Source organism: Amphiura filiformis, chromosome 16, assembly GCF_039555335.1.
Source record: "Amphiura filiformis chromosome 16, Afil_fr2py, whole genome shotgun sequence".
NCBI lineage: Eukaryota > Metazoa > Echinodermata > Ophiuroidea > Amphilepidida > Amphiuridae > Amphiura > Amphiura filiformis.
In genome coordinates, this window is record NC_092643.1 from 14,970,343 (window position 1) to 14,997,160 (window position 26,818).

Below are 26,818 nucleotides of genomic sequence, written 5' to 3' on the forward strand. Positions count from 1 at the left end.
GTTATAAATACAAGTGCATATTTTTAACATACCCGACATACTGACAGGTTTATTTATAGACATTTACGTAACAGAACAATACGTTCAAGACATTCAAATTACCTTCACAAAACATGCCAGTGAATGCCGGTTGACAAATACATGTGCTTCCATATTCACCATGTTGTACTACTCCTCCGTTTTCGCAAGGCCATTCTGAAGTTACACCTGTAAATAATACCACATAAGCACACTTGTGTAAATTTGATGTCAATGCTCATATTAAATAGTACAATTTTTTTAAATAAATGCAGAGAACACGATATAACAATATCACGTTTTTGGCAAAAACGCAAATTTTTCGTGTTTTTTGCGTGAATTATATTACCCTCGTCGACTCGAGGCAATGTAAGATGCATAATTATGAAGAATTTAGTACAATGTGGCTTTGGAAATTCTGAATCCGTTTTTCCTTCGAGTAAACGACCATGAATTACGTTCTGTCACGATGACAAAACTTCCAAACTTCTTTATCGTAACAATAGAGACCCTGTATGCTTTTATCGATTGGCTCCAAACAAGGATTTCAAACGGTGTCCTTCAACGAAATCATGGCGCAGTGCAGTCCATTCAATCAAATGTTGTCATCAACCTATTTAATCGTAGTGCATTTGTTATGTGTGAGACGAACTGTCCAGTATATTACAAGCATGCTTTTGTTGAATGCATTTGAGTACTCCGCCATATTTACGGTATGATACGTCTTATGCACAATCTCTATACTATTAGCACGTTACTTACCTTCAACATCACGACGTTTTCTACCAGCACCAGCTAAAGAATGAGAAAATGAAAATATAAATCACGTGGTATGGATGTTGTGATATTAGAAATGTACTCAAAAGATACAAACATGTAATCTCTTGTATTGAAATTCGTAGAAACAAAATATTTCAGCATATACGCAGAGCAGAGTTGCATTGGAGTTGTTTTTCTTCTCGACTACCCTTAGAATAGTGTATCATGTGCAGATGATAATTACACAGACAGCAAATGAATTAAAACACCAGTTATGTTCAGCCCTGAATATCCTAAACAAAATTATGTCAAAATTAAAACCAGCAGCCAATACCTTAACCCTTTAGCTCTGATTTAAGGTTGGTCTTAACCCTGGAATTATGGAAACCTTTGGGCCTCATAGCTGCTAAATTATTGGTCTAAGGTATACAGAAGTATACATATTTGGAATGCCAGTTTAGTTTTGGAGAAAATTCCCCAAAACATTTTTTGCCCCAAACTGTTTCGGACATTATAACAAAAATATTCTTGAGTAAAACAAATATAAATTTTTCCATAATTCCAGGGTTAAGACCACCTTAAGACCTGATTTTGTTGAAATCGGTTGAGATTTAATTAAATAAACAGTGATCGAAAACCCAAGGGAGGGCTGACATTAAAAGCTGCACTTTAATGTTCTAATCAATGGAAAGCACGTACTGGCTCTCTTATTCGAGAAACGATTTGTGTACAAATCAATAGGGCATCCAATGGAGCAACCTGCAACTTTTAAATTTGCATCTTCCTTGGGATTTTGGATAACCGTGTTTTTATTTCTTGACCAATTTCAACGAATCAACGAATGAAGTTTTCGAGCTAAAAGATCTAATTATGACATATCTGTCAGTCTTTGTTTATATGTTATATAAATAAATGCAAAATACCAATTACAAGCAATGCAAGAATATAAGGAGGAACAAAAAACAAGCACACCAGGAATACCGAGCAGGACTGAAAGAACCCATCAAAATAGCAGAGCGACGGGTGCGATCACCAACTGATGTGGGGCTGATCTTTGGAGCCTCATGCTGGCTCCTGTCTGAAATACCAGATCGTGTAACTAGACAGGAGGGCCACTTTGTTGAATTCTTTCATCAATTTCTTGCACGGTTTGCATCTGCCTTCAAAAGAGAATATTTTGCCAATGTGTCCAACATTTTCCGGGATACTGAGCCCACGTGATCAAACTTCAAAACGCGTCAAATCACAAGTTAATCCATTATATGATGTCAGACACAAGGTCAAGGTACTTCGTTTGTTTTCGCTCATGGGCTTTTGATTATATTGGTTTCAAATGGCACAGTAAACTCAACAAGATGGATAGAGTTTTCCCTGTTTATTTTGGATGATAATATCAGGCTTGATTTTAGAAACAATGACATTTACTGGTAGGGCACCCCCTGTCGTCGTGAAGCCCGAAATATCGTTGAAGATCAGGATATTGTTATTTTCATGACCAGTTATCGCTTTAACTGTTTAAGAGCCGACAAAATAAGTTTGAGGATGGAGTTATGGCGCCAGGTGTATCTATATACACTGGTTTGTGACACGGGGCAGTTGTTAAGAGAGTAGAGCAAGTTCTCATGATTGCCGCATAACTTATATCCTGCTTGGACCTTATTCCCCACGTTCTGAGGTTGATGAATGTTGGTAGAAAATCACTAGCAGAGCGAACGGCATAGCTGAGGACACCTCTGGGGAGAGCTTGTATTATTGATCTCCATGCTAGTTCTTGAGTTTTCAAGTTCGAGCAGTGGTGAAAATAACTGGTACCTTAATTATTTGTCTGTCTGTATGTGATGCGGTAAATTTGGCAAGACGCGCTTTGTTAATTCCGCTCAAACATAAAGTATCATTGCCAAGTATGGAAGGTATTAAATGGTTCGATATTATGCTAACGAAAGGTGTGTCTCAAAAAAATCGGGCGCATGGTTTTTAAAATGTGGAATTGAACTCTTTCTTTTTCTTCTTTTTTTTTTAGAATAATAGGATAGTCGGCCCAATTAACCCATGTCAAGCAGAACGCTCTTCCGATTTAACTTGCTTCGCACATATTTGGCTTAGCACCTGATTGCGTTCTTGTTTGAGGGATTACAAAGCTCTCTTCTTCCCAAATCTTCGCATTTTGTGTAAAAATTACGCAAAGGATCCACTTACAATTCAGAACATAATGGTCAAAATATGGCGGTTACCTCTTGATGCATTCAAAATAAATGATGATTGTAAAAAACTCCCGACTCAACAAAAACTAAATGGGTTACAACCACTACAAGTGAAAGTTATACTTAGTCCATTGTCCATTATGTAGGATGGACGATAATAATCTGGGAATATATTGGGAAAAGTATACTGTGTAAGTAACTGAAAGAAATGACATTAATCACAACTTCACAAGATTTCAAAAATAAAACCAATGATCACCACAGATGAATCAGGTGTCTTCAAGGAGAATATTACAGTAGCCCGTGTATATACCGTAAAAACTTGATAGTTAGCACATGTGCTTACTATCGAGCGCTTTTTAAACATGCAAACATGAAGAGCCCCATCCACAAAAGTGTAAAAGGTTTACAGCAAATCATCGATACACATAGTTATATACGAACAGGTTAACCTGCAAATGTGTGTCTCAACCCCATTAGCTCAGTTGGTAAAGCGCCGGACTTTGGTACCATTTCATGTTTTCAAAAAGGCTCGATAGTAAGCACATAATGCTAACTATCGAGTTTTTACGGTATATATGCAATGTAGGAGAAAATTAGGTGAGATTAGTCTACCAGGAAGATGGTTATAACAACATCGCTACTCAATACTGCCACGTCCATGTAGTTAAATGTGGGAGGAATTGGTTAGTGCTTTTAATCGGTACGGAGAATAGGGAGGAAAATAGAAAAAGAATAAATTCACTATACTGTTAAAGAAAAAAATGGTTAGGTGAAGTTTGCAAGCTAATCTACGTTAGTGACATCGTTGTGACAAGATTTTGAAAACGTGCTCGTACCTTCAAAAACATCTCTGTATATTTCCACCTTTGTTAGATATGGCAGGGAAGTGAGTCTGAAAGGAGGTCCCTGTCATCAGCCATGTGCATAATATGATATTCCCTATGATGGAAGTGGTGGTGGTGCTTACCCAAATTCAAACCGCAATTGTCTTTCTTTCAAATAAAAATACTTACTATTACATATGTACATGGATGCCGTATAGAAACACTGTTGACCAGATGGGCACGGATTTGAACTGCAAGGGTTTACACCTGTTCAAAAAAATTAAGTTGGTATATATTTAACTACGTTTTACGTACATTACAAGCTAATACTTACATATACATATATACTGTGTCGAAGTGTAGAAACAATCTAATCCACCTGAGCATGGATTACTAGCACATGGGTTAGCACCTGTTGAAAGTTACACACATCAAAGTGTTATAATATATCAAAAGCTGAACACAGAACACGCTCAACACAACATGTGACATCAGAACAATACGTGACACACAAGTAAAAACGGTGATGATCATGCATCCGACTCAGACATTCAAATGTTACAAAACGATGTCGAAATTGTATCTTTTGCTAGTATAATCTTTGATGTGTGATGACTCAATCATATTACTTAAAAATAAGGTTGTATTTGAAATTTCAGCAAGAAGCTTGAAGCTTGAAGTGTACTAATTACCCAGGGACACCGATTATTTTTATAATATTTTTGGTGAAAAACCGGGTTCGACGTAGAAGTGGCGATTAGTAGTAGTAGTAGTAGTAGTAGTAGTAGTAGTAGTAGTAGTAGTAGTAGTAGTAGTAGTAGTAGTAGTAGTAGTAGTAGTAGTTAGTTAATTTCGTAATTAAAGTAACTGATGTATAACTATACGGAAAAACAGTTTATTCACTTGTTAACTGATCACGATACAAAGTCTATATGCGCAGCGGCGTTTTCGTAACACTATACAGAAACGATGACCATGATAATGTTGTTACAAACAGGTTGCTACTGCCCAGGTGCCATGAATGAATAATCGATTGGGGCCACCAAATTAACGCACGTTTTCTTTCATTTTTACCCCATTTCAGCTTATTCTCAATCGTCTTACTATTTTCTTATTGTATTCGTCTGTTTTACACACTTACCACGAGCTGTTTGAAAATGAATATATTAGGTACCGGCGTCTTTCATTTCCTTCAACTAGAAACTATTGAAAAGGGATTGAAAACTTTGAGTCTCTAATTTAATACACTGACAAGATAACAATTTGCAGTAGATCTTCGTGAAATTCCCGTAAGGGACCGTTCACAAACACTTGTTAGGGGGGCTGATGCACAAAAATTCATCGGGAAAATTTTTGGCCACCCCCCCTTTACAGATCTCAAAAATATCAGCCCCCCCCCCTTTTTTTTGACATGAAAATTATGGGTCAACCCCATAGAAAAGCATATAAACTCAATTTTCCCAGGAAATTTGTGGTCATTTTTTTCAGAGTCCCCCTTAGGAGGGTCAAAAAATTTCAGGGCCCACCCTTTTTGCATCAGGCCCCCCTAACAAGTGTTTGTGAACGGTCCCTAAGGGATTTCAAATCGAGATGCTATTTGTGGAAAAGTACCAACAATCTTGTCTTTTTCTGCCAAAGCCCACGTAAGATAATATATTTTCGGTTATTACGGGTCATTTTTCATATATTGGTTACCTTATGGATCTTCGATGGTATTTGAGTTGCTAAATATATGGGTAGGGTAGCAATATGAAACATGTCCGTTGTTTTGATCGGTCAAATTTAATAATGTTGGTCTTGTTGCATAGATATGAATTGCAGCAATACCAACTATAAATCATAATATGATATTCGGGCAGCCATGTCTTGACCAGGATTCAAAAGGTCACAGTAGCCTTGAAAATTCTTACAAAACTATTTTCACAGGACCCGTCAACCTCTGGTCAAGTCAGATCCGCCTTAAAATCCAAAATCATTGATTTTTTGTACTGCTCCATTCACGTAGAACGCTAGTCAGTCGATGGCTATAGACCCACTCAGTCACTTAAGCGTTTTGGGTCATGCTGGGAGAAAAAAATCCCAGGTCGACCAAAAATAGCGTATCGCACACGATAGAGCACCTAAGTTATCGTAAATAAGTTTCTCCCAGGTCGACCATAAATTTTGGGTTGCCACATTCGGCCCGCAAACGCCAGGATTTTTAGCCAGGTCGACCCCATGACAAGCATGCAAATAGCCCTACATAATCGTGCCCCGACCATGGCAATATACATGTGATGAGTATAAACCATTGTACGGCATGATTCATTCATAACTTTGTGCAAGCGCCGGTGTGACTTTTACGATATCAGTTTCAGCGTCTTGGCATCTAAATTAATTCAGTCATAGGCCTACTCTCATTTTTGTATAGGCCCTATTCTTGTTTTAGTTTGCAAAATACAGAGGCAGATATAGTCGCGGGATATAGTCATACTTCCAAGTTTACTTCTACTTTCTTGAATTTGCGTCAACATGTAGGCCTAAGCCTTTGCGCTTAACTTAAGCTTACATCCAAGCCGGGCATCCAAGTTCGCATGGACGGTACTTCGACTCGATGTTTCAGACTTTAGTTGTGAGAAAAGGAAAGTAATAAATTATGAGAAGAGGTCACAAATAGGATCAAATAAAATAATCCAACAAAGAATCACCCTGCCTAAGTGCCGGACATAGGCTTGGCCTACATGTTTTAAACTTTATTATTATCCATGCACCACGAATGGAGTGCCAATTTCTATTAGCCTAGGCTGTCTTTCTATCAACAAATGTGGAATCTCCCAGCTTGACCAATTTGGCGTCACTTAACTAGGCGCTTGAAACGATCGAATTCGGTGTTGAAATTGCAAAACGTTTAATTACCCATAATTACCCAGGCAAAAAAATTCATGGGTATTCCCAAAATTCGCTACTGGTTGCTATGCAAATCATGCCACATGAACATGGCAAGATTCTTTTGTTTTGTATATGGCATGAAAATCCTCTATCAAGAATTCATGGGTGGTTAATTTTGAACCCATTAAAATTGTAATTGACGCCTTTGAATAAAGAATTAGTGGGCATGGAAGTAGAGAAAATTTGACATTGACCATGATTCATGCCATGAATTACCCATGAATAAAGAATTTATGGGCATGGAAGTAGAGAGAATTTGACATTGACCGCGATTCATGCCCATGAGTTACCCATGAACATGCCCTGAACATGTCAAGGCTCTGACTAAACTCATGACAAAATAAAATATTCAATGGCATGAAAATTCATAGGGCATGTTCTTGGCATGTTCATGGCAAGATCTTGGCATGTTCATGGGCATGACTCATGCCTTAAATTTTGCCTGGGTAATTTTCTCGGTCAAATGAAAAGCAATAATTCTAATTTCTTTGGTAAATGTCAGAAGAAAACTATAATGCTTGGTAGGCCTACTGTATATTTTTCTCAAACCCTGATGTTAAACTTTAGGCTTCTAGTGTAAGATTTTCGATTTTCACAGGCTTCAACTTGCTTCGCGAGCTTTTATGGGGAGGGGGGCAATGTTTTTGCTTTTCAAAGTAATATAATTCGCTAGCGAAAGATATTTCCCAACTTTCTAAAGCATATCATATAAAGCTATATGTCGTAATTTTGTCAGAATTTCGGGTATGAATTTCCATTTTTAATTCCGACTACCAATTTTGTCAAAATCAACTCACGAATGTACCCATGGATGGATGATTATGCAAGCCACAATAGAAATATCGATTATTTTGGCCGTCGCAAGTGAAAAAAGGTGATATCGAAACGGATATTCTGACAAAACTATAATATACATATTATAGACCCACACGATGTGCCTTACAGAGGTGGAAAACTATTATTAGTTTGAAACGCAAAAAATATAATTCCGAAAAAAGGGCGAAGTTGAGGCCTGTCAAAATCAAAAATCTTACATTGAAAGACACAATTTCATGCCTAATTTTAACACCGGGATTTAAAAAAAAATGTATATCCAAGCACTATGTTTTAACTGATTACTGAAGAAAAATGAATACCTCCTGAAACAGACAATGCACTTAAACAGTGATATTATTGGAACACATAGCGCATGAAACACACCTGCACAAGATATCCCTTTGCAAGAACAACATTTTATTTCATTTATTCATTCATCAGGCCACATAAAAAAAAATTAATTCGTTTCACGTCTGGCTCTCTCCTTACTTTCTGGAATCAGTTCTTTATTCTTTTTGTTTTTTTCTTTTTAATTTTATATTAAAAGTTTTAATACTTTATTAAAATGGTAAGTTATTAGTCAAAATGTTTCACTTTCAATTATTTTATGACAATCTAAGGGATGTAATCTTAAAGTAAAAAGGACCACATGTATCGTTTTCCTCGAAGATGCTGAAAACTAATAGTAATGTCAATTATACGTGACAACTGTGTCAATGCGAATTTTGCTCCCCCTCCCCCACCCCAAAAGAAAAACACATCTCCATCCCTCCTCACTTTTCCAAAAACGTCAGGATGTGTAATACGAATTTTCAATTTTCAATTTCATGTTGCCTTTACTCAAATAGGCAAGCTATAAAAATGAGACATTTTATCGTTGTTCTGCGTGAACAAACTACTCGTAGCCTATTCATCTGCCTGTTGCATCATACTCTGCATACAAAGGGCAGAGTGTAAAATAAATAAATAAATAAACACAAATGTATGCGCAACAAGGGAGTATTTTCTTCAGTACTGGCTGCAGCATTTTCAATTCTTCATTTAATATATAGAGCACAAACACAATTCAATGTAAAATGCGTTGCTTTAATACATGTAGTATCATTGTGTTAAAAAGTATTTTAATATCAAAATAATGTTGCTTAATTCCAGCAATTTATGAAATATATATATATTGCATATAAATGGCACGAAAAAAAGTATTATACAACAACCTTACAAAAACACCTTAAGCAATAATGTGCGAATTGCAAAATAGATTTTTATTTGTTTCCCAAATATTGGTAGTTTCCACTATCAGATATGTCCTCTTTTAATTTCGGGTCGAACAAATGAGGTCAACCAGAGAAAATTGCGATTACATTCCAGCGCCCATTGTGTGTAGGGGTACGTTGGCGATTTAACTTGAATCCCGGTTTTTTAAAAATCAAACTCCTGAATTTACTATAAGCATTTCAGGCTCAGTCTTTCATAGAGTATTTAAGTTGCCCTACATCATTGGGATTACACTCGTGCAAAAAGCAGAAATTCGAGAAAATTGAGGTGTCGCTGTGAGCAAATCGCACATCGCACATTATGACTTTAAGTATTATTTATATTTATACAATTCAACTAGAATGTACAAAATTCATTCAGCATTTATTGATTTGATAAAGCTTTTACTACTTTGATAATAGTGTATTAGGCTAAAAAGAAAAGGCTGTATCAAAGTTGCCGCGCGCGTTCGTTTATCTTAGCGCGTTCATGTTAGCTGAAACGGCAAATTAATTATTATTATTATTATTATTATTATTATTATATTCGAGACAAATTTGGAAGAAAATTTACTTTTGATGAACAATATTTGTACTTCAATTGTGTAAATCAACCACAATTTTATGCTGTGTACTTTTGAACATTCCAACATTAAGTGTTAAAAAATCCTTAATAGAAATACAAAATTTTTAAAACGCATTCCGCATTCGTTTTAAAATTGTCATGGGCTTTGAGACATAGCTTTTTTGATTTAGCCTCATTACTATTCGTAGAATTGGGCTACTTTTTGCCCTAATTCATGGCCGAAAATGGCACCGATTTTAAACAATATTATGGTCATTTTTAATCGTCATAAATCGGTAAAAGACAGACAAACCGTCCAAGCTAAGGCTTTCTAATAATCGCTGAGTAAGTGAAATCTAATTTTACCGCGTCCAATTTTGTAAAATTCAAAGAGAAAAAAACTACATGTTCTACTGTATTGGTTTGGAATCTCATAACTAAAAACCTAGAGGCTATATCAAAAAAGTTAAATATTATATTATTCTATATGACGTCATTTCTCATAAATTTTGGCACCATCTTAATAATATTTGAAGCTAATTTTATAATAATAGCGATTGAAATAATACTGCAACTCTGACTTAAAATATAACCAAGCAAAACATCACCTTAAACCCACTTCAAATCATATCATATCATATTCATATCATTATCAAGAAGATTTGAAATTGGAAGAGGCAGTCTTTTTAATAAACATCCAAACCGATGGATTCCAATTGCTCAGTATAAAACTAATGACATACTAAATAAACAACTCCGGCTGTTGCTCATAAAAAAATTTTGTAAGTGACGTCATTTTAAGCATTTTCGACACACAAAAACTATATTGCAAGTCTACACCTCCTGTGTGGGAGATTAAAGTTATAGGAGTGTATGGATTTCAACTGGAATAGCCCATTTAGGGACTTATTAGAGTAGATGAAGATACTAAAGAGTGTCAAATGCCGGTAATTATATAGCAAAAATGGATATACTAGTTAGCCTATTAATATTAGGATTTATCATAGTGTTTATAGTGAACACTATACATGAAGTTCCCCAGATAAGATAAAATAATTTTCAGTAAAAAAATAAATGAATATAACGTTTTCCTTTCTTTTATACAAATTAATACAAATTATAAAATCATCTGATATTGCTAACAAGGTGCAGAGTATAACCCTTAACCACTTGTTTCCTTGCACAACATAAAAAACCCAAAATATGCAGATCCCAATAGCGGCAAGTGAGCCACAATGCAGGTGCAATATTGCTTTCACAGTTTGTGTTCAGTTTCATTCTTGTGTCATTTTTTTATTCAGATAAGTGAGATGAGGCTTAAAAAATATCCGAACCATTTTGAAGTTTCTTTCTTTTATAAAAATACTTTTATAGTAATGAAAATTGAAAAAAGGAAATATTAATACCGATAATAATATAACCATGCTTGTAAAGGCGCGATACATAGATGTATTATGTCTCAAAGCGTTACATTGGTAGACTGAAACAAGTCATATGGTACACTACAACGGTTAAATCAGAGACACACAAAACCATTGCAACCTACTAAAAATATAAGGGTGAATCACTCCCCCTATTCCCCTAACACATAATATCATATTTGCGGCCTATTTTGAAAAGCTCAAGAAAATGCGGTCTATGAATGCGGTCTAAGTCTTTAGGAATGCAAATTACAAACACATAATTATACTGGCACTTTTTGTGTACGAAAATAATGCCTTTGATAAAGATCCTGCTAGGATCGAAAGCTCAGGCCCCTAAAACTTTGAAAAATATAATGCTTTATCTATTCCTTGGGCAAAAAAGGATTTTTAAACCTTTTTTTTATCACGCACACCCAACACCAAATTTATTATATATGAATGGCAAAAATTAAAAAAGAGCATACTAAATGACTTAAATATTACAACCCTAGATAGCTAGTCAGTATGAGACTACTGAACTATTGCTACTTCGTCAGCACGTTGTGATTTGCCTAGTAATATACTGTTCCTATTCCTTGGTCTGAGACGGCATACAACTAATGCTAGCACAACGATTACTATCATTAGAACAGCCATTGCGACCATTACAGTTGCGTTCGTCAGGAAGTGTCCTCTTGGGATCGGCGGCTGGAGATCGTGATTTGTAGGAACCATGGTCCGATTGATGTCTTCTAACTCTATTTGAACTAGACAAAGGAAAAACGGTTTGAAAATATTCGTTAACAGAAGAACATAATGGTACGAATCATCATAATTATTAAGTTGCTATTAAACAATCACTTTTTTTATTCATTATGTCTCGTTCATCATCGTCATCATCATAAGATCCAAGATTCAGCAAATTTCTTAATTTTGTATATATACGAGGGTTGGTCAGTAAGTCCTAGCAACTACTATATATCTCCGCTCAAGCATGACTTTGATGACTGTTACTTATCATTAATACAAGTTTGTACCTTAAGTTTGTTATAGTTTCAGCCATAAATTCAAAAATGTAGTTTACACCATTGGCAATTTTTATGGATGTGTTTTAGTCCCAAACCCACTGAAATACATTTCCGCTGCCAGAATAATCTTAACTGTTTGTGGACTCAGTTTGCCTACATTGTCATCCAAGGTGTCCCTGAAAGAAATGTATCGTCGGAAACTTTTGGGTATTTAAATGACCGAAACCAACAACATGAAAAAATAGCTATCACGTAATTTTTTTAATTTTGACAAATCTTACCGATCGCACATGAAGCGTTACTGATTATCATTGATTGATGTTTTTATGTGCGTAAATTTCTAAATTCACCGACGATCTTGTCGAGACACCCAGTATCTCAACGACAATAATTTTATAATTTGTTTGGCAATCATATTCAAAGATAGTAGTAGTACTGTTTAAGGATATGGACAAATTGTGACCATTGAATAATAAAAATAAACTTGGGGTCTAAAAGGGGTCTGATTAGTGTGTTTATTGAGAAACACTGTAGTAGTTCATAAATAGGATTCACAGCATGCTCATCTATCAGGAGCACAGTTCTTAAATTCCAATACTTTTGTAGATTCATTGAATGACCTTTGAAAATGTGGGTACAAAAACTCATACTCTGCAACTTGAGGTCAAATTTTGCACTATAATTATGTAATTGAGGTTATTGGACTACGCCATTGGGATGAGGCTATTGTGGTCCATAGTGCATGTTCTTGTATAAATAGTAACATGTCAATTACCTTCACATAGGATGCCGGTAAATCCTGGTCGACAGGTGCATCTGGAACCGTGTTCACCTTCTTCCACTAGTCCACCATTTTGACATGGTCCATTTGAGCTCACACCTAGAAGTAGTTAAAGATGTCTGTGTTAGGTAAGGTTCGATGTAAAGTATCATGACATGACTAAAAATCCGCATTTGTTAAGCATCATCTTTGTCCCACCAAGATGTCAATTGTGTCAATCAATGGTATATCTCACCATAGTCGTTTTCATCATCATCATCATCATTATCATCATCATCATCTTCATCATCATCATCATCGCCATCATTATCATTATTGTTATCACTATCATTATGATCAGTATCGCTTTCATCAACACTTTTACTTACCATCAACATCACGACGTTTTCTGCCAGTGTTTCCTGTATAAACGAAAAAACGACAAAAAAGGCTGTTATAATAGAGTTTGTAAGCAGAAATTTGATGTCATGCCATTATAACCATGGTAACTACGTACTTCATCACATTGCGCACCAACCAGTCAGAGCCACCATTTGGTGTTTTTTGTTTTGTTTTTTTGGGTGTTTTTTTCGTTTTGTTTTTTTGGTTGTTGTTTTTGTTTGTTTGTTGTTGTTTTTTGTTGCTGTTGTTTTTTGGAGTTTCATGGCCAATTCCAGTTTGCTATTATTCAATTCACGTTATTAGTCCAGCGTTACTGAAATGGTTTGTAAAATGTTTGAGCGTGTCAATATTGCTTCTATATAGATGAGGTGACTTCTGACGTCAATGCCTGGCAGTATGCGCACGCCTCATATTTTGTTCAGGGCTCGTATTTTTAAAACTCCCGCCACATCACAATAAGGCTATTGAACAATGGTTGCACGGGATTCACTCAAGCATATCGATATACCAGTCACTTGCCTTTGTTGATAACCATTGAGGTCAACTCATCTATAAATATGGCATATTAATGTGTGCTGAAATTATCAGAGGAAATTATCTCATAAATAGTTAGATAAGCACAACTCTTCTTTAAAACTATTTTGTTTCCATGTGCAAGGACAACGTAATGGTAATTGGTATACTATACATATATTATGGTATAAGGTATGTTCGCACATTACTATGCCTACATATCATGTAGCTATAGCTATATACATACAGGATGAGTAAAAAAAAAGTGCAATAAGTCAAAGAAGTTGTTAAAACTGTCTATAAATGCTATACTCTATAGTCACCTGGTGTGAAACCTGTCATACCCACTTCCACTTCCACAGAAAAACGTGCTTTTTGTTGTTTTTATAGAACCAAAATGTAAATGTAACAACCCACCCAAAAATTAATCAATTCAACACAACACGAACGCGTGCAAAAGCACTGCGCGTAGTGCACGGAGTGCCATTATACAAAATCAATGCACCTTACCAACCGCTTTTCTGATTGGCTGCTTTGATATAAGAGTGTATGAAAACAAGATAATTGATTAAGTAGTTTCTGGATTATACAAAAATGTCTTAAGGGACTTGTATCTTGTGAGTCTTGCGTCAACTGATCAAAGGAAAGAAGACCTTCTTTTTAACATCACTTTTAGGAGAAAATACGAGAAACCCTCATCTGCATACATAATAGTATTGTTATCAAGTCGCTCGCAATGCAGTGAGTAAGGTTAAGTTTAGTGGGGGTCGGAAGGAAGGAGTAATTGGTGAATTTGACTTCTACATTATATTAGAACATAATGCTTTACCCAATATTATACAGTATTACATTAGCTCCGCGATTATTATAAATAATACAAGGGTTACCTGCAAGAGGTTTATCAAAGTATAAAATTTTATTTAATAAACACGTCTATTGAAACCTATAGACTTACCTGAACATATATACTGACTAGGGCTAGTTGTGTAGAAACATTGTAGTTGAGGTGGGCAAGGGTTACTAGCGCAGGGATTTGCTGAAAATAAAAGATAATATGAATAGTTTACAATCATGCAAACACAGAGAGTTTCAAAACAATATTATGCTTTATTGTTATTGTCCACGTATTCGACGAGCTTTAAATGTGACGTGTCATGTCAAAAGGAGACACTTTTGGGCAGGTTATCAATTTAGATGTGTTTACATATCTTAAATAGACATATTTTGCTCCACAAGGCCGTTTTCCTTATTTATGGAGTTATGTTTATGGTATTATAAAATTGGAAATTGAGATATCAGCCTTTAAAAATATTATTGACAATGCTGAGAGTAGGAATTAACTTGAAAAATGTCTCAAAAAATACAAGATGCCAGTTATATTCCGGTCTGAAACTATCAGACAATATTTTTAACATTAATAACATCACAAATTCGTAACAAACCCAAATTGTGAAAAAATCAACCTCCGGACAGATTTTTGGCTATTTTTCCATTTACGATCCTGCCCACAAGTGTCTCCTTTTGACATGACACGTCACAAATACACACATGATAGAAACGTTGCATAAATTGAGATATCAATGCTAATATGATTATATATTACCATAATTACTTAAGCTAACGTACACTCTCATATTTGATTTGATTTGATTTGATTTGTTCGGGTTTCGACAACCCTGGATAACCCAAGAAAGCCTCTATTGAAGCTTATTTCCATTGGGGTCCATATTTGAACACAGAGACGGGTTGGGAACAGTCAGGGGTTAGCACCCTACTCTTTTCGAAACTGGCTGCGAAATACATGTACAGGTATGGCTCTCTGCACACGGGACCGACGCGGCTTAACGTCCCCTCCGAAAGACGGAGTACTTTCATGAGTCATTTCTAAATGAACCATGGGGGAGAGCGGAAGTCTGAATTTAATCTGCAGAAGTTGCCAATTAATTTCAGACTTTTTTTTCCAAGTCAATATCCCAGCAAAACTCCACCGCCGGGAATTGAACCCGGGACCTCATGCACTAAAGGCAAGTACCCTAACCATTGCGCCACGCTCTCCCACAAGTATATTATTATTATGGTTATTGTTATTATCCTCAAACCGACCTTACCCATTAACACTTTAGGCACAACATATTTTTGGTCCTATAGCACTATTGGTGCCCGAAGAGGTTCCGATGGCACTTTTTATCGTACCCTAAACATTTTTACAGTGTATTTTTATTGCAATGAGAAACAATAGCACTATGCAATTGTAATTATTATGCTTGATTCAATTTATTACATCTCCAAAGAGTGATGTTAAGAGTAATCGGTACCTAACCGGGCACCGATAGCTCTATAGGACTAAATTCGACGTGGTGCCTTAATCAAGCGTGAGGAATGACAACGATGAAAGCGAGCACTTCCAAAGTAAAGACTTGTTTGTGATGTTTTTAAGGTAAGCAACTATTTTGTTTGTTGCGATTTGGTAGTAGGCCTACAGAGCATCTTGCGAATGGTAGCGAGCTTTGGCAAAAATTTGCATTAATAATTTCATAACGATTGTGTAGAATAATTCAAATGTCACAGATATACTTTTGTAGGTCCTGTGGTTTTTGAGTTATGTTGTAAAGAGGGCTGAAACAACAACACAAAACGTACACAACTCATTAACAACAATGAATCAAGCAAGTTTTCAAATTATATGATTTGTAAAATAAACTTTTGCAAAACATCAAAGTGTTATTTTTTAACATAATTTTTTTTTGCTGCTTCGACCAACAATACTTCGTCTACCCTTATGTAAGTCTAAACGTTCGTCGTTATTGCTTCCTCGCTTGAAATAGGTAATGATTTGACACCAGAGAATATATAATTATCTATATTCCAATAAATACACTGCAAAAATGTGTGTTTGATAATTAAACACATTCTTTCTATCACGTTTAGAAGATACACATTACGTGTCAATTCCCAAAACACTTCCTATTCCAGAAAAATACAGCACTAATATTTTTATTATCCTCTTTTGCCAAATGAAACATAGCTAAATCTTATCCTTTAGTTAGTTCTAACTGGCAATAAAAGTCAATTCGTAATATTTGGCCAGTTTTGGGAAATAAGGGAAAAGGAAAGGTTTTTTTTCTAAACACTGTTTCAGCAGTGTAGGGCACGTGAAGGATACATGTTCTGGCACCACCATGTATTTTAGGGACGCACCATTAGACTTCAAGGGGGGTTAGGAAGTTGGGGTGGGGGAATTTTTTTGTTTTTTAATTTCATGCATTTATACACAATTAGGTGGGGAAAGTTTTTTTTTGCTCATGTAGTGGGGAAAGTTTTTTCCAAAACTTCCTACCCCCTGAAGTCTAATGATGCGTCCCTTAGACCTGTAAGTACATTAAACATGTTACATTTACATTAAACAGTGTGTCAAATCTACATATCACAACACGCATTTTGCTTCATCTAAACAAATGTGACCGTACAGCACGAATGAGCCGTAAATGTCCTGAATTGTAGTCTGAGTTACAGTGTAAAATGTGCATGAATGTCGTATTCATCGGTACTTCAAGTTGGCGCGACATTTATCTCATTTTGAGTGAATCTTTTTTTAAATCAATCAATAATCTTATTGTTGAAGAGGATCATAAGCTTCTACCTTAATAGCTCTGGTCTTTGTTTGCTTTAGCTAAATCCTGTTCAAGTGTTGGGTTACAAAGCATTGTATTTTGTCTAAGTATGTATAACCAACAATTGAACCTCGTTGACCTGGGGATGATTTGAAATGACCGCCAATTATGACTGTTTGATATTTATTACCAGCAATGTGGAAAAAGAGACACATGTAGAAACGAAAAAAGCTACCATTTTTTTGAAGGAGCAAAGTTCAGCAAACCATAACCCCGCTTCTGGGTATCGTTTGAAGTCAAATGATATACCATTTTAAAGCTTATGATATATATTTTCTAAACACGAAATAAAACAAAATTAACCGGGGAGGAATTTACGGCTCATTCGTCATGTACGGTCACAAATGAGCAAATCATTAGGTTGTAAGAAATTAGTCAAATAAATTGAAGTTAAGTAGTCATACCTTTTTCAGCTCATAGCCTACGAGCTCTCTATATTGATTGTTAGCGCAAGTCCAAGTGACTGATGAGGCATCCCGCATAAAGAAGCTACAGCATCCCGCACAATGTAATTTGCAGTTGTCCTTCTTGTATCCACTTTATACCAAATGGCGGGAAGCGAATAGAGATTATGTCTCGAACAAGACATGTACGGTACGAGAGGACCCACAAATACGGGTTTCCTTCTCTTACATATCAACATTTTTGCACTATATTTTGGATCAGTAGTTTGCGCCGCTAAAAATATTTTATTTGCCATAGAGCAGGGGTTAGTTTATAGAAATATTAGTTATGATGTTCTGCAATCGATTTTGACCGCAGCAAAATTTGCCATTGTTATATTAGTAGGGGCCTACAGGGCGTTATTGGGTTATTTTTGAGTTAGCATCTAGTTTTCCTGCATTAATGGAACCTATGTTTTTTTGGCATCCTTACACCTCAAAGGATAAAACTAGCATTGGTTCCATTTTTTCTATGCCCCCATACTTCCCACGAAGAGTCGAAAGTCATAATGGGGTCAAAAGTTAATATGACCTATTAATATGTTCTATCATGCTGTACCTCAAATTGTTCCTCTCCTTGCTAGGAATTTAAAAAAATGTTAATTGTCCTATTGCACTAGGGTGCTTAGTTAAGGAGTTATAGAATAAACAAGGTCAAATGTCAAATATCGCATGCACAAAAGGTAAATTTTCAAAATGCACCGATTCAATCGAAATTTGTCTTAAATTACTCCTCTTGACAACATTAGAATTTGATGATGAATGTAAGCGAGAGATCGATGAAAATAATTTATTTGAGAAATGTATAACCTCAGAATCGAATGAAATTATGGGTCAAATGTTATGCTTGTACATATTATTCGATGAAATCGGACCATTATTTAATTTTGGCCTCTGTGTATGAAATTTTTGACATTTGACCTATTCGACCTTATAACATCTAAACTAAGCATCGTAGAAAAATATGACAATTGATTTTTTTGAATTCCGTATGATAAGAGAAACATTTTGAGATACATTACAACATGATAGGACTATCAGAAAGTTTTTCCCCACTGTGACCTTCAACCCCTCGTGGGAACCACAAGGGGCATAGAAAAAATGGCACCTATCAAATTTTTATCATTTCAGGTTTAAGGATGCCAAAAAACATTGGTTCAACTAATGTAGGAATATAAAATCCCAAACCCATAGCGCCTTGTATTACATGTATAGAGCATTATTAATACCCACATTTCTGTTGAGATATCGTAGTGTTTACAATGGAGCGTAACAGACACGCTATTTAATTTTTCTGGTTATAGTATTCACAATTGCGCTTTGATACGCTCAAGTTACAATACAGGAGATTGTCAAGGACAGGTCACAGACAATTACGAACTAAAATGTAATGTTTTTACTTTCAGTCATGCACCATGACTCCAAAAACCGTAAAAACAAGCAAACAACAGTTCACTGATGAAGCCAGTTCCATTATATCCAGGCATTGACCAGGGGCATTGAATAGAGGTCTTGACACAATTACACCACTACTCCCAGATTTTAAAAAAATACAGTACTCATTTGTTGAGATTTAAAAAAAATATTATCCTGTTTTGCTAAATAAAATAGCTGAATCCTAATCCTTTAGTTGGAACTGGCAATAACATTTGATTAACTTTTGAAAATGAGGGCCTGAATCATGCGTTTTAAGGTGTTTTTATTGTATTCCGTGGCAATTTAAGACTTGTAATATAAACCGTGTACAACGTGTAATATATATAAATAAATAAAAATAAATTTTATACAGCGCCTTTTTCCAGATCTCGGAGGATTCAAAGCGTTGTAATTTCTCTGCTATAGATAAACCAAGTGCACATACAGCTACACATACAGTCCTTGGACACGGCCGGGGCTTGAACCGGGGACCTTAGTGATACAAGGCGAGGGAAAAACCGCCGCGCCTACTGGCTCTTAGTGTCAGTCTATTTCAGTATATGTACTTTAGTTTTTCAGCAAACACATTTTCTATAACAAAATATATATTGGGTTTAAACATTGTTGACACATTTTGTGTTATTCAACCATTGGATGTTGTGTCACATTGTCCCTGTTTTTACTAAATGATTATGATTGGGCTGTGTTTCTTATGTCTGTACAAATCAGTACTGCATTTTTCTGGAATTAGGAGCAGGCCATAGGTATATAGATAAAGTTCTTATGTTTGGCAGGTTTTCGCCAAACCCTTTAACTATTTAAGGGGAGCATGACTGAAAGTAAAAAGAGATTGGACGCTTTCAAGGAATAGAGGTTATCCGTGTTCTATAAGCTGCATATCCTATCAGCAACTGCTATATCTGGTTTCGGATTTTCAAAAGAAGTGCCTGTATGTACAACCATGACTGTTTCAAAATAGCCCGCCAAAGTCATGCAAGTAACGCCGAGGTCGCGCATTGAATTGATATGAATGAGGAATACTACGGGAACCAGCGCCTTTTGTTAGAAGTCACACATGAGTAACGTGGATAACCTCTATTACACCTGTGTCTCTTAACAACGATAAATTACCTAAAAATGCAGGTATCTAGCCGATTCAAACTAATAAAGCGTTTGTTTTATAAATCAAGTCATTGTAGTGTACCGTGGTTAGATGTGCTATTGAGTAAAGCTGAATTTATACTGGATCGCTTTTGCAGAAAAGTAATGCCCACGTATGCTCAGTGTTGACTTCTGCTTTCAGAACGTCAAGCCGATCAATGTTACAAATCGCTGAAGCTAAAACGACGTCGCTTTTGCAAGTTGAAGAAATCTTAACTCCTGAGCGATGTCGCTTGACACCTGAATGCATCAACCAATCATTTCCTATCAGCTACATCTATAATTTTGCTAATGAATTTACCTCTCTCGATCACAACTTTCGGAGACGAATTAAGTCAAAACAATAATTATTAACAGCAATGGATGTGCTAAAAATTTATTTTGTTGCCTTTTAACCCTAGAACTACGAAGGGAGGTTGAAGATGTTTTCTATTCAATCAACCGTTTAAAAAGTATAGAGTTCTTCCTCACACTACTTCAAATGTATTTGTCGCCTTGTAATGAGAAAATGTATGTGTTTAGGTGAGCGATAATGAAAAACCAAGTCCACAGTTTTAGCAATATACCATAAAATTCTGTCTACAAGCATATATATCACTCTCAACAAAAAACGTTATTTGGAGTTTGAACAACTATATTACTGATAAAGGCGGCTGTACAAACATGTATATTTGTAAGACCAATCTATTGCAATGTTTTTGAGAAGGGTATTGGCCTTTCATATCTTTCGTTTAAAAAAACCCTCGTTTAGAGGCATATATGCTTCTAGACGGAATTCTACGGTATGAAGGTTAAATGCAGTATATTATAAACATTAGAGATCAAACTGTTGAAATGATAGTTAATATATCTAAGTAATTAGCATGATTAGGAATAAGCGATGTTAGCCCATTGCTGAAACACACCAATCTAAACATTAAAAATTAAGGTACTATCAGTCTTCCTATAACACCGTATCATTTGTGAGAAAAGCTTAACAGTTAAGGCTACGTCTATATAGTTCTTATTAGGTATTTTTTACAGGCAAATATTGACAAAATGGTACGAAAACAGCAATTTCGTGTATCTATAAGTGACTGTACGAACATACAACATTTAGGTCGCTTGCAAAATACAAAATGCAGAGACCTGATGTTTTGTAATTTTTTACGATTTGTTTTAACAAACTATAACTGTCGAGTACCGTGTTTCTGTTTTCCATGACAGAACGTCAATTTAACAGTTTTACAAATTACATAAAAAATAAAAACCTAATATAATGTTTTTTCTTAAAGGCACGTGACTAGATTGGGCCATTCCATTTAAAATCCACGCTCCTGTGGAAGATTTTGGAAATATCTCCCACAGGGGGAGTATGAATTTCAAACGGAATGAACATATTATGCAGCTCCATTTGAATTCCATACACTCTCTGAGAAAGATTCAACCTGAATCTTCCACAGAGGGAGGGGAGTTTCATGTGGAACTGCTAATGTGTTCATTCCATTTGAAATTCATATTCCCCCTGTGGAAGATATTTCCAAAATCTTCCACGGGGCGTGTGGATTTTAAACGGAATAGCCCATTGTGATCCGATGGTAACACATTGAGGCCCATCACTACCGTTCTTTAGTGACCATGGAACGGTACGCAACTTCTTGTGTGGTAATCACAAAACTACCATAATAGCTATTAGCGCAATAAAGTAATACACTCGTCTTCCAGGTTTGATAAAAGTTCCATTCAGTGATCCCAGCGCAAGTGTATATCAAAATTGTTTATAAAAAGCTTTAAAGTGAAGGATAAGTCATTCAAATTGTAAGTTAGCATTTTTAAAATGAAAAATATGGCAAAAAACGAAGAAAACAGCAGTATTGATGAAGTTGAAACCCCATTCAAATACATATTTATATACTGTCAGTATGTAAATTACAGATTCATGTAAATGCCTTATTTTGTCTTGAATACACGGATTTCGGCTGAGCTACTAGCAGGCTATGTTAGCACATCTATGACAATGGCAAAGGTGCCAAAATCTGAATTTTGATGATCTTTACGATCGTCCGGATGAGCAAATCACTGAATGTGCCTTTAAAATATCCCTTGAATTAATAATACATCTTGAAGCCAATATGCTAATACTCACCTGTTGAAGTTTGACACCTGTTGCCTGTAAATCCGTCTGGGCAAGAACATGTGAAGCTATTACCGACGGAGTTACATGTACCTCCATTGGAACATGGATTTGGAGAACACGCCGTACCTAGAAAGAGAAAGTTATAATAAGAAATTATCTGCAATTTCAATGAAGTGCTTATTTCCAAACCGTCCATTTGTTGCCTTCTGATACGCTCGTCTTCCGGTTTTATTAAAATGTCCATTGAAATAATAATAATACATCTTGGTGCAAATATATAAACTAATCAACTTACCTATTTGAGTTTGACACGTGTTGCCTGTAAATCCTTGTCGGCAAGAACATGTGAAGCTATTACCGACGGAGTTACATGTACCGCCATTGGAACATGGATTTGGAGAACACGGTGAAGGACCTAGAAAGAGCAAGTTATAATAAGAAATTATCTGCAATTTCAATGAAGTGCTTATTTCCAAACCGTCCATTTGTTGCCTTCTGATACTTATCATCAAATTATCATAAGATACTATTTTTATCATTTAAATTGTTTAAAATGTGCTGCACAGTAATGATGTATGTTGACATACAAATATGTAAATGTAAATAATTACAATAATTATTATCTTCACATCAGGATTTGTCAAATACCACATTTGTTTGTTATTTCCAATACCCTAAAACGATCTTTAGTTGTGTTCACCTCCAGATATAAATCTTATTTGTATTTTGATGTTGTTCTCATGTGTATGGGCTTTTATCACTGTATGTTGTGTATTTGGCATTTCATCCCCGCCCAGCGCCCATTTGTTTTTCAGCTTTAAGATGCTAGGAAAAAGACATTGGGTATCATGGCCAGGCAGCTCTTCGATGCAGTGAACCGTTTGATTGGGCCATCAGAGCTCCTCAGAGCTGTTTGATTCAATATATCATTATCTTCATTAGCATTATCAATATCTGGTGGGCCATTGTTTACATTTGCAATTTATATACAAAACAAAATTTGTTGCATGAAATAAATATGCGCATATTTTTATTCCATTTAACAGAGCTCAAAAAATTCTACTTCTAATTCTAAAAAACTATCGTAATATTACATCATGTAGCAGGTGATCACACAAAAGGAACCAAAGAGTGGTTGGTGCATGACAACCCCCATTTGCAATAGCTGCCCTTTAGATAATTGACACATATGACACCTGGCAGCTATTGGAGATGGGGCCTTCTTGCCTTAACCCCTTAAGGTAACCCCTTAAGGTAACCCTTAATTTATATGGCTAATATCTGGATGTCAATATTAGTAATAGATGACTCACATTAACTTCATTCATCATATCAAATTAGATTATTAATAAAAGTATATACGGCAGCAGACATAATTTGCGTGTAAGTATCTAGATACAATTTTTAGAAAATTACTTCTATGCTTTTAATTGACATTTTGTTAACTAAGATTCACAGAGAGTAAGGTGCAAGATAATATAAATATGTTAATAGCTTTGCGATTAAACCATGTATCAAAATAATAATGTGAACTCAAAACTCACTTGGTTGGTTTACAGTGACAGTAAATTGACATTGGTTGTTTGAATTGCCGGATATATCTGTAGCTACCACAGTTACTATGGTCTGGCCAATACTAAATGTTGCCTGTAACCGTTCCCGACCCTGCTGATCTGGGTTAGCAGGGCGTACAGAAAGGGATGTTCCTTGGCCAATGCTGTACGCTACGAAAGCTTCACCACTATTATCCGTGACAGTTGGTACTACAAAGATTACATCTGCCGTAGTGGCAGTTGAAGATGATGTTGTCCTTTCAATGTTTTGTGGGCAGTTAGTGACAGTGGGAGGAATAACATCGCCTGTTAAGCAAAAATTAGAAAACAATACATACAGCGGCGTATACTACTAATAAAAAGTATGCTACTTATTTGCATTAAAACTATGTTATTGCTTTTCAGAACTATACACTTAAATATCAAGCAGGTTTGTTTTTAACGACAAGTTTTTAAAAAAAATTCAAAATTCGAAAATTTCAAAAATGTAAATTTTCATGACCATATTTGGAATCAGCATGAAAAATGCATTAAAATGAGTACAAACAAGCCTTGTATTGTTTCAGTAGTTCTTAAGATAGCTCTTGATATTTTGAGAAAATATTTCAAAACTTGAAATTTTTCTATTGGAGCGCATGGCTAGCACGTAGAGCATTAATATGGATTTATTTACACTCAGCTTGAGCAAATATATTAGAGTAAGTGGCAATGAAAAACGAGCAAAAATACACAAAACTCCGTTCCCTCTAATATTTTATATATATATCACAACGATTTACAACATGATAACATCTATAATATAACACTTTTCAATATGGAGTTGAAGTTCATGTTACTCTCACTACTTCAAGAAAGAAAAAAAACATACTGTACATGACAAGCAGACCGTACATACACAAAGGTCAGCCGTTATTTTGTTAAAGTAAGATGCGTCCACTTCCAGTGATATCACTTGATCATCAGACATACCTGATGATCCTTATGGTGAAACGGACTGTGGTAGACATAGCGCTGTTAGTGCGGGGTGGTAGACATAGCGCTGTTAGCACAATAGAGTAATACGTTCGTCTTCCGGTTTGATTAAAATGTCCATTGAAATAATAATACATCTTGGTGCAAATATATAAACTAATCAACTTACCTATTTGAGTTTGACAAGTGTTGCCTGTAAATCCTTGTCGGCAAGAACATGAGAAGCTATTACCGACGGAGTTACATGTACCGCCATTGGAACATGGATTTGGAGAACACGGTGAAGTAGTAGCTAGAAAGAGCAAATTACAATAAGAAATTACTTATCTGCTATGTCAATGAAGTGTTTAATTTCAAACTGTTCATTTGTTGTTTTCTGATAGTTATCATCAACATACTGTTATAATTCAAATTATCATATACGGTGATAAAGATACTGTTTTTATAATCTAAATTGTTTAAAATGTGCTGCACAGTAATGAGGTATGTTGACATACAAATATGTAAATATAAATAATTACAAGAATTATTATCTTCACATCAACATTTGTCAAATACTACATTTGTTTGTTATTGCCTATAACCTTTGAACTTTGAACTTTAACCTACATATGAACAGATGAGAGAAGAGTGTCAAAATTTATGATGTAAGAAATAAAACGTTATGATAATGATAAACATAAACTAAGAAAAACTTCGATTACACGTCTAAATTATTAAGATTAAAGTCTAAATATATTAATCAATGAATTAGACGGAAAGTCGTATTAATCTGAAATCATAGAATATTGTTTAGACGTTTTATGATCATAATTTAAATTAAGCCAATGTATGGTTTGAATTTCCTAATTAATAATATGATTATATAGTTTGAAGATTGTATATAATTATGTATTGCTTCTGGTTGTGAATTATCCGTTTTGTTTTTATTCGTCATTGGGTTATCTCTGTTTTTACAAACAATTTCTTTCTACTTTATTGAACATTACTCTCATCGTCCGATATGGAATTAGGACGCATAAGAAAGTGAGACCATAAATTATGTCTAAAGCTTCTTAGCGACGTTTCAGACTAGCACCCATAACTGGCTGACACGTTACTAACATGTGAGAATTGGCAAACATCTTCAATTTGACTCAAGCTTTTTAGTGACGTATTAAGCTAGCACCCATCACTGACTCAATTATGTAATATTGTGGCACTTCTCGGCTACAAAGACAATTTTGCGATCAGGAACATCTGTCTGTTTCCTTTTATAGGGTAGATAGCGTGATGAGTTCATCGATGTTAATGAACTGACGAGTGCACCAGGCTTGTCGGAACGAGTTTTAAAGTTGTGCGGCCGAAAGATATGATATATTACTCCCACGTACCCCGCCCATTAATATTGTATTTGAGTTTTGGGTCAATTCATAGCTATATCCTCTACGGCAGTTGTGAACGGATATGATGTGTTGCAGTCTGAATAAGCCATTAGTCTAACGTTGAAACGTTACTAACATGTGAGTATTGCTAAATATATTCATTTTATGATGTGGAATTTCAAAACAAAAAAGAATCAAAAATCACAGTATTAAATACAAGTAAATAGTAGTGTAACGTTCATAAAGTTCACTTACAAGTCTCACAGTTAATGCCCGTGAAATCTCCCACACATATGCAGAAGTAATTCTCGTTATTAACACCGTAAGTAATACATCGAGCATCATTCATACATGGCGATGACGAACATGGATCTGACGGCTCAGCTAATGTATTATTAGAAATGTAATTAGTAGAAAGAACGATGTTACAGCAAACGAAAACTCTATTTTCTAAGAGGAAAAACCATTAGTATTACAGACACAGATGACACGTACTATTTCAACTGGAAATTCTAGATATGCAGAATGTGTTTTCAAGACCATTAATCATTCAGAAATAAAGCACACTTTAGACTTCGTTTCAAAATTATATTGTTTAGTGTATAAAAAATCACTTACGAGCTATTTCAGAATAGACCATTTTGGGGAA

General features: G+C 35.4%; 1 protein-coding gene across 22 annotated transcripts in view; it reads right to left on the bottom strand.

Moving 5' to 3' along the window:
• LOC140135614 (uncharacterized) overlaps positions 1-26,818 on the bottom strand; it is a 194,659-nt gene that overhangs the window by 2,652 nt on the left and 165,189 nt on the right. For 14 of the 22 annotated variants that reach the window (XM_072157169.1, XM_072157171.1, XM_072157170.1 and 11 more), the window contains 9 exons: positions 26,425-26,553; positions 24,975-25,097; positions 23,825-24,139; positions 22,576-22,695; positions 22,290-22,406; positions 14,429-14,509; positions 12,948-12,980; positions 12,574-12,678; positions 9,452-11,537 (listed from right to left, as the gene is read on the bottom strand). In XM_072157169.1, coding sequence (XP_072013270.1) covers positions 11,302-11,537; positions 12,574-12,678; positions 12,948-12,980; positions 14,429-14,509; positions 22,290-22,406; positions 22,576-22,695; positions 23,825-24,139; positions 24,975-25,097; positions 26,425-26,553 — 1,259 coding nt within the window. In that variant the 3' untranslated portion in view covers positions 9,452-11,301. Of the gene's footprint in view, positions 1-102; positions 208-780; positions 814-3,994; positions 4,073-4,139; positions 4,218-9,451; positions 11,538-12,573; positions 12,679-12,947; positions 12,981-14,428; positions 14,510-22,289; positions 22,407-22,575; positions 22,696-23,824; positions 24,140-24,974; positions 25,098-26,424; positions 26,554-26,818 lie in introns of those variants that run through there. The other 8 variants (XM_072157180.1, XM_072157172.1, XM_072157165.1 and 5 more) reach the window with 7 other exon arrangements.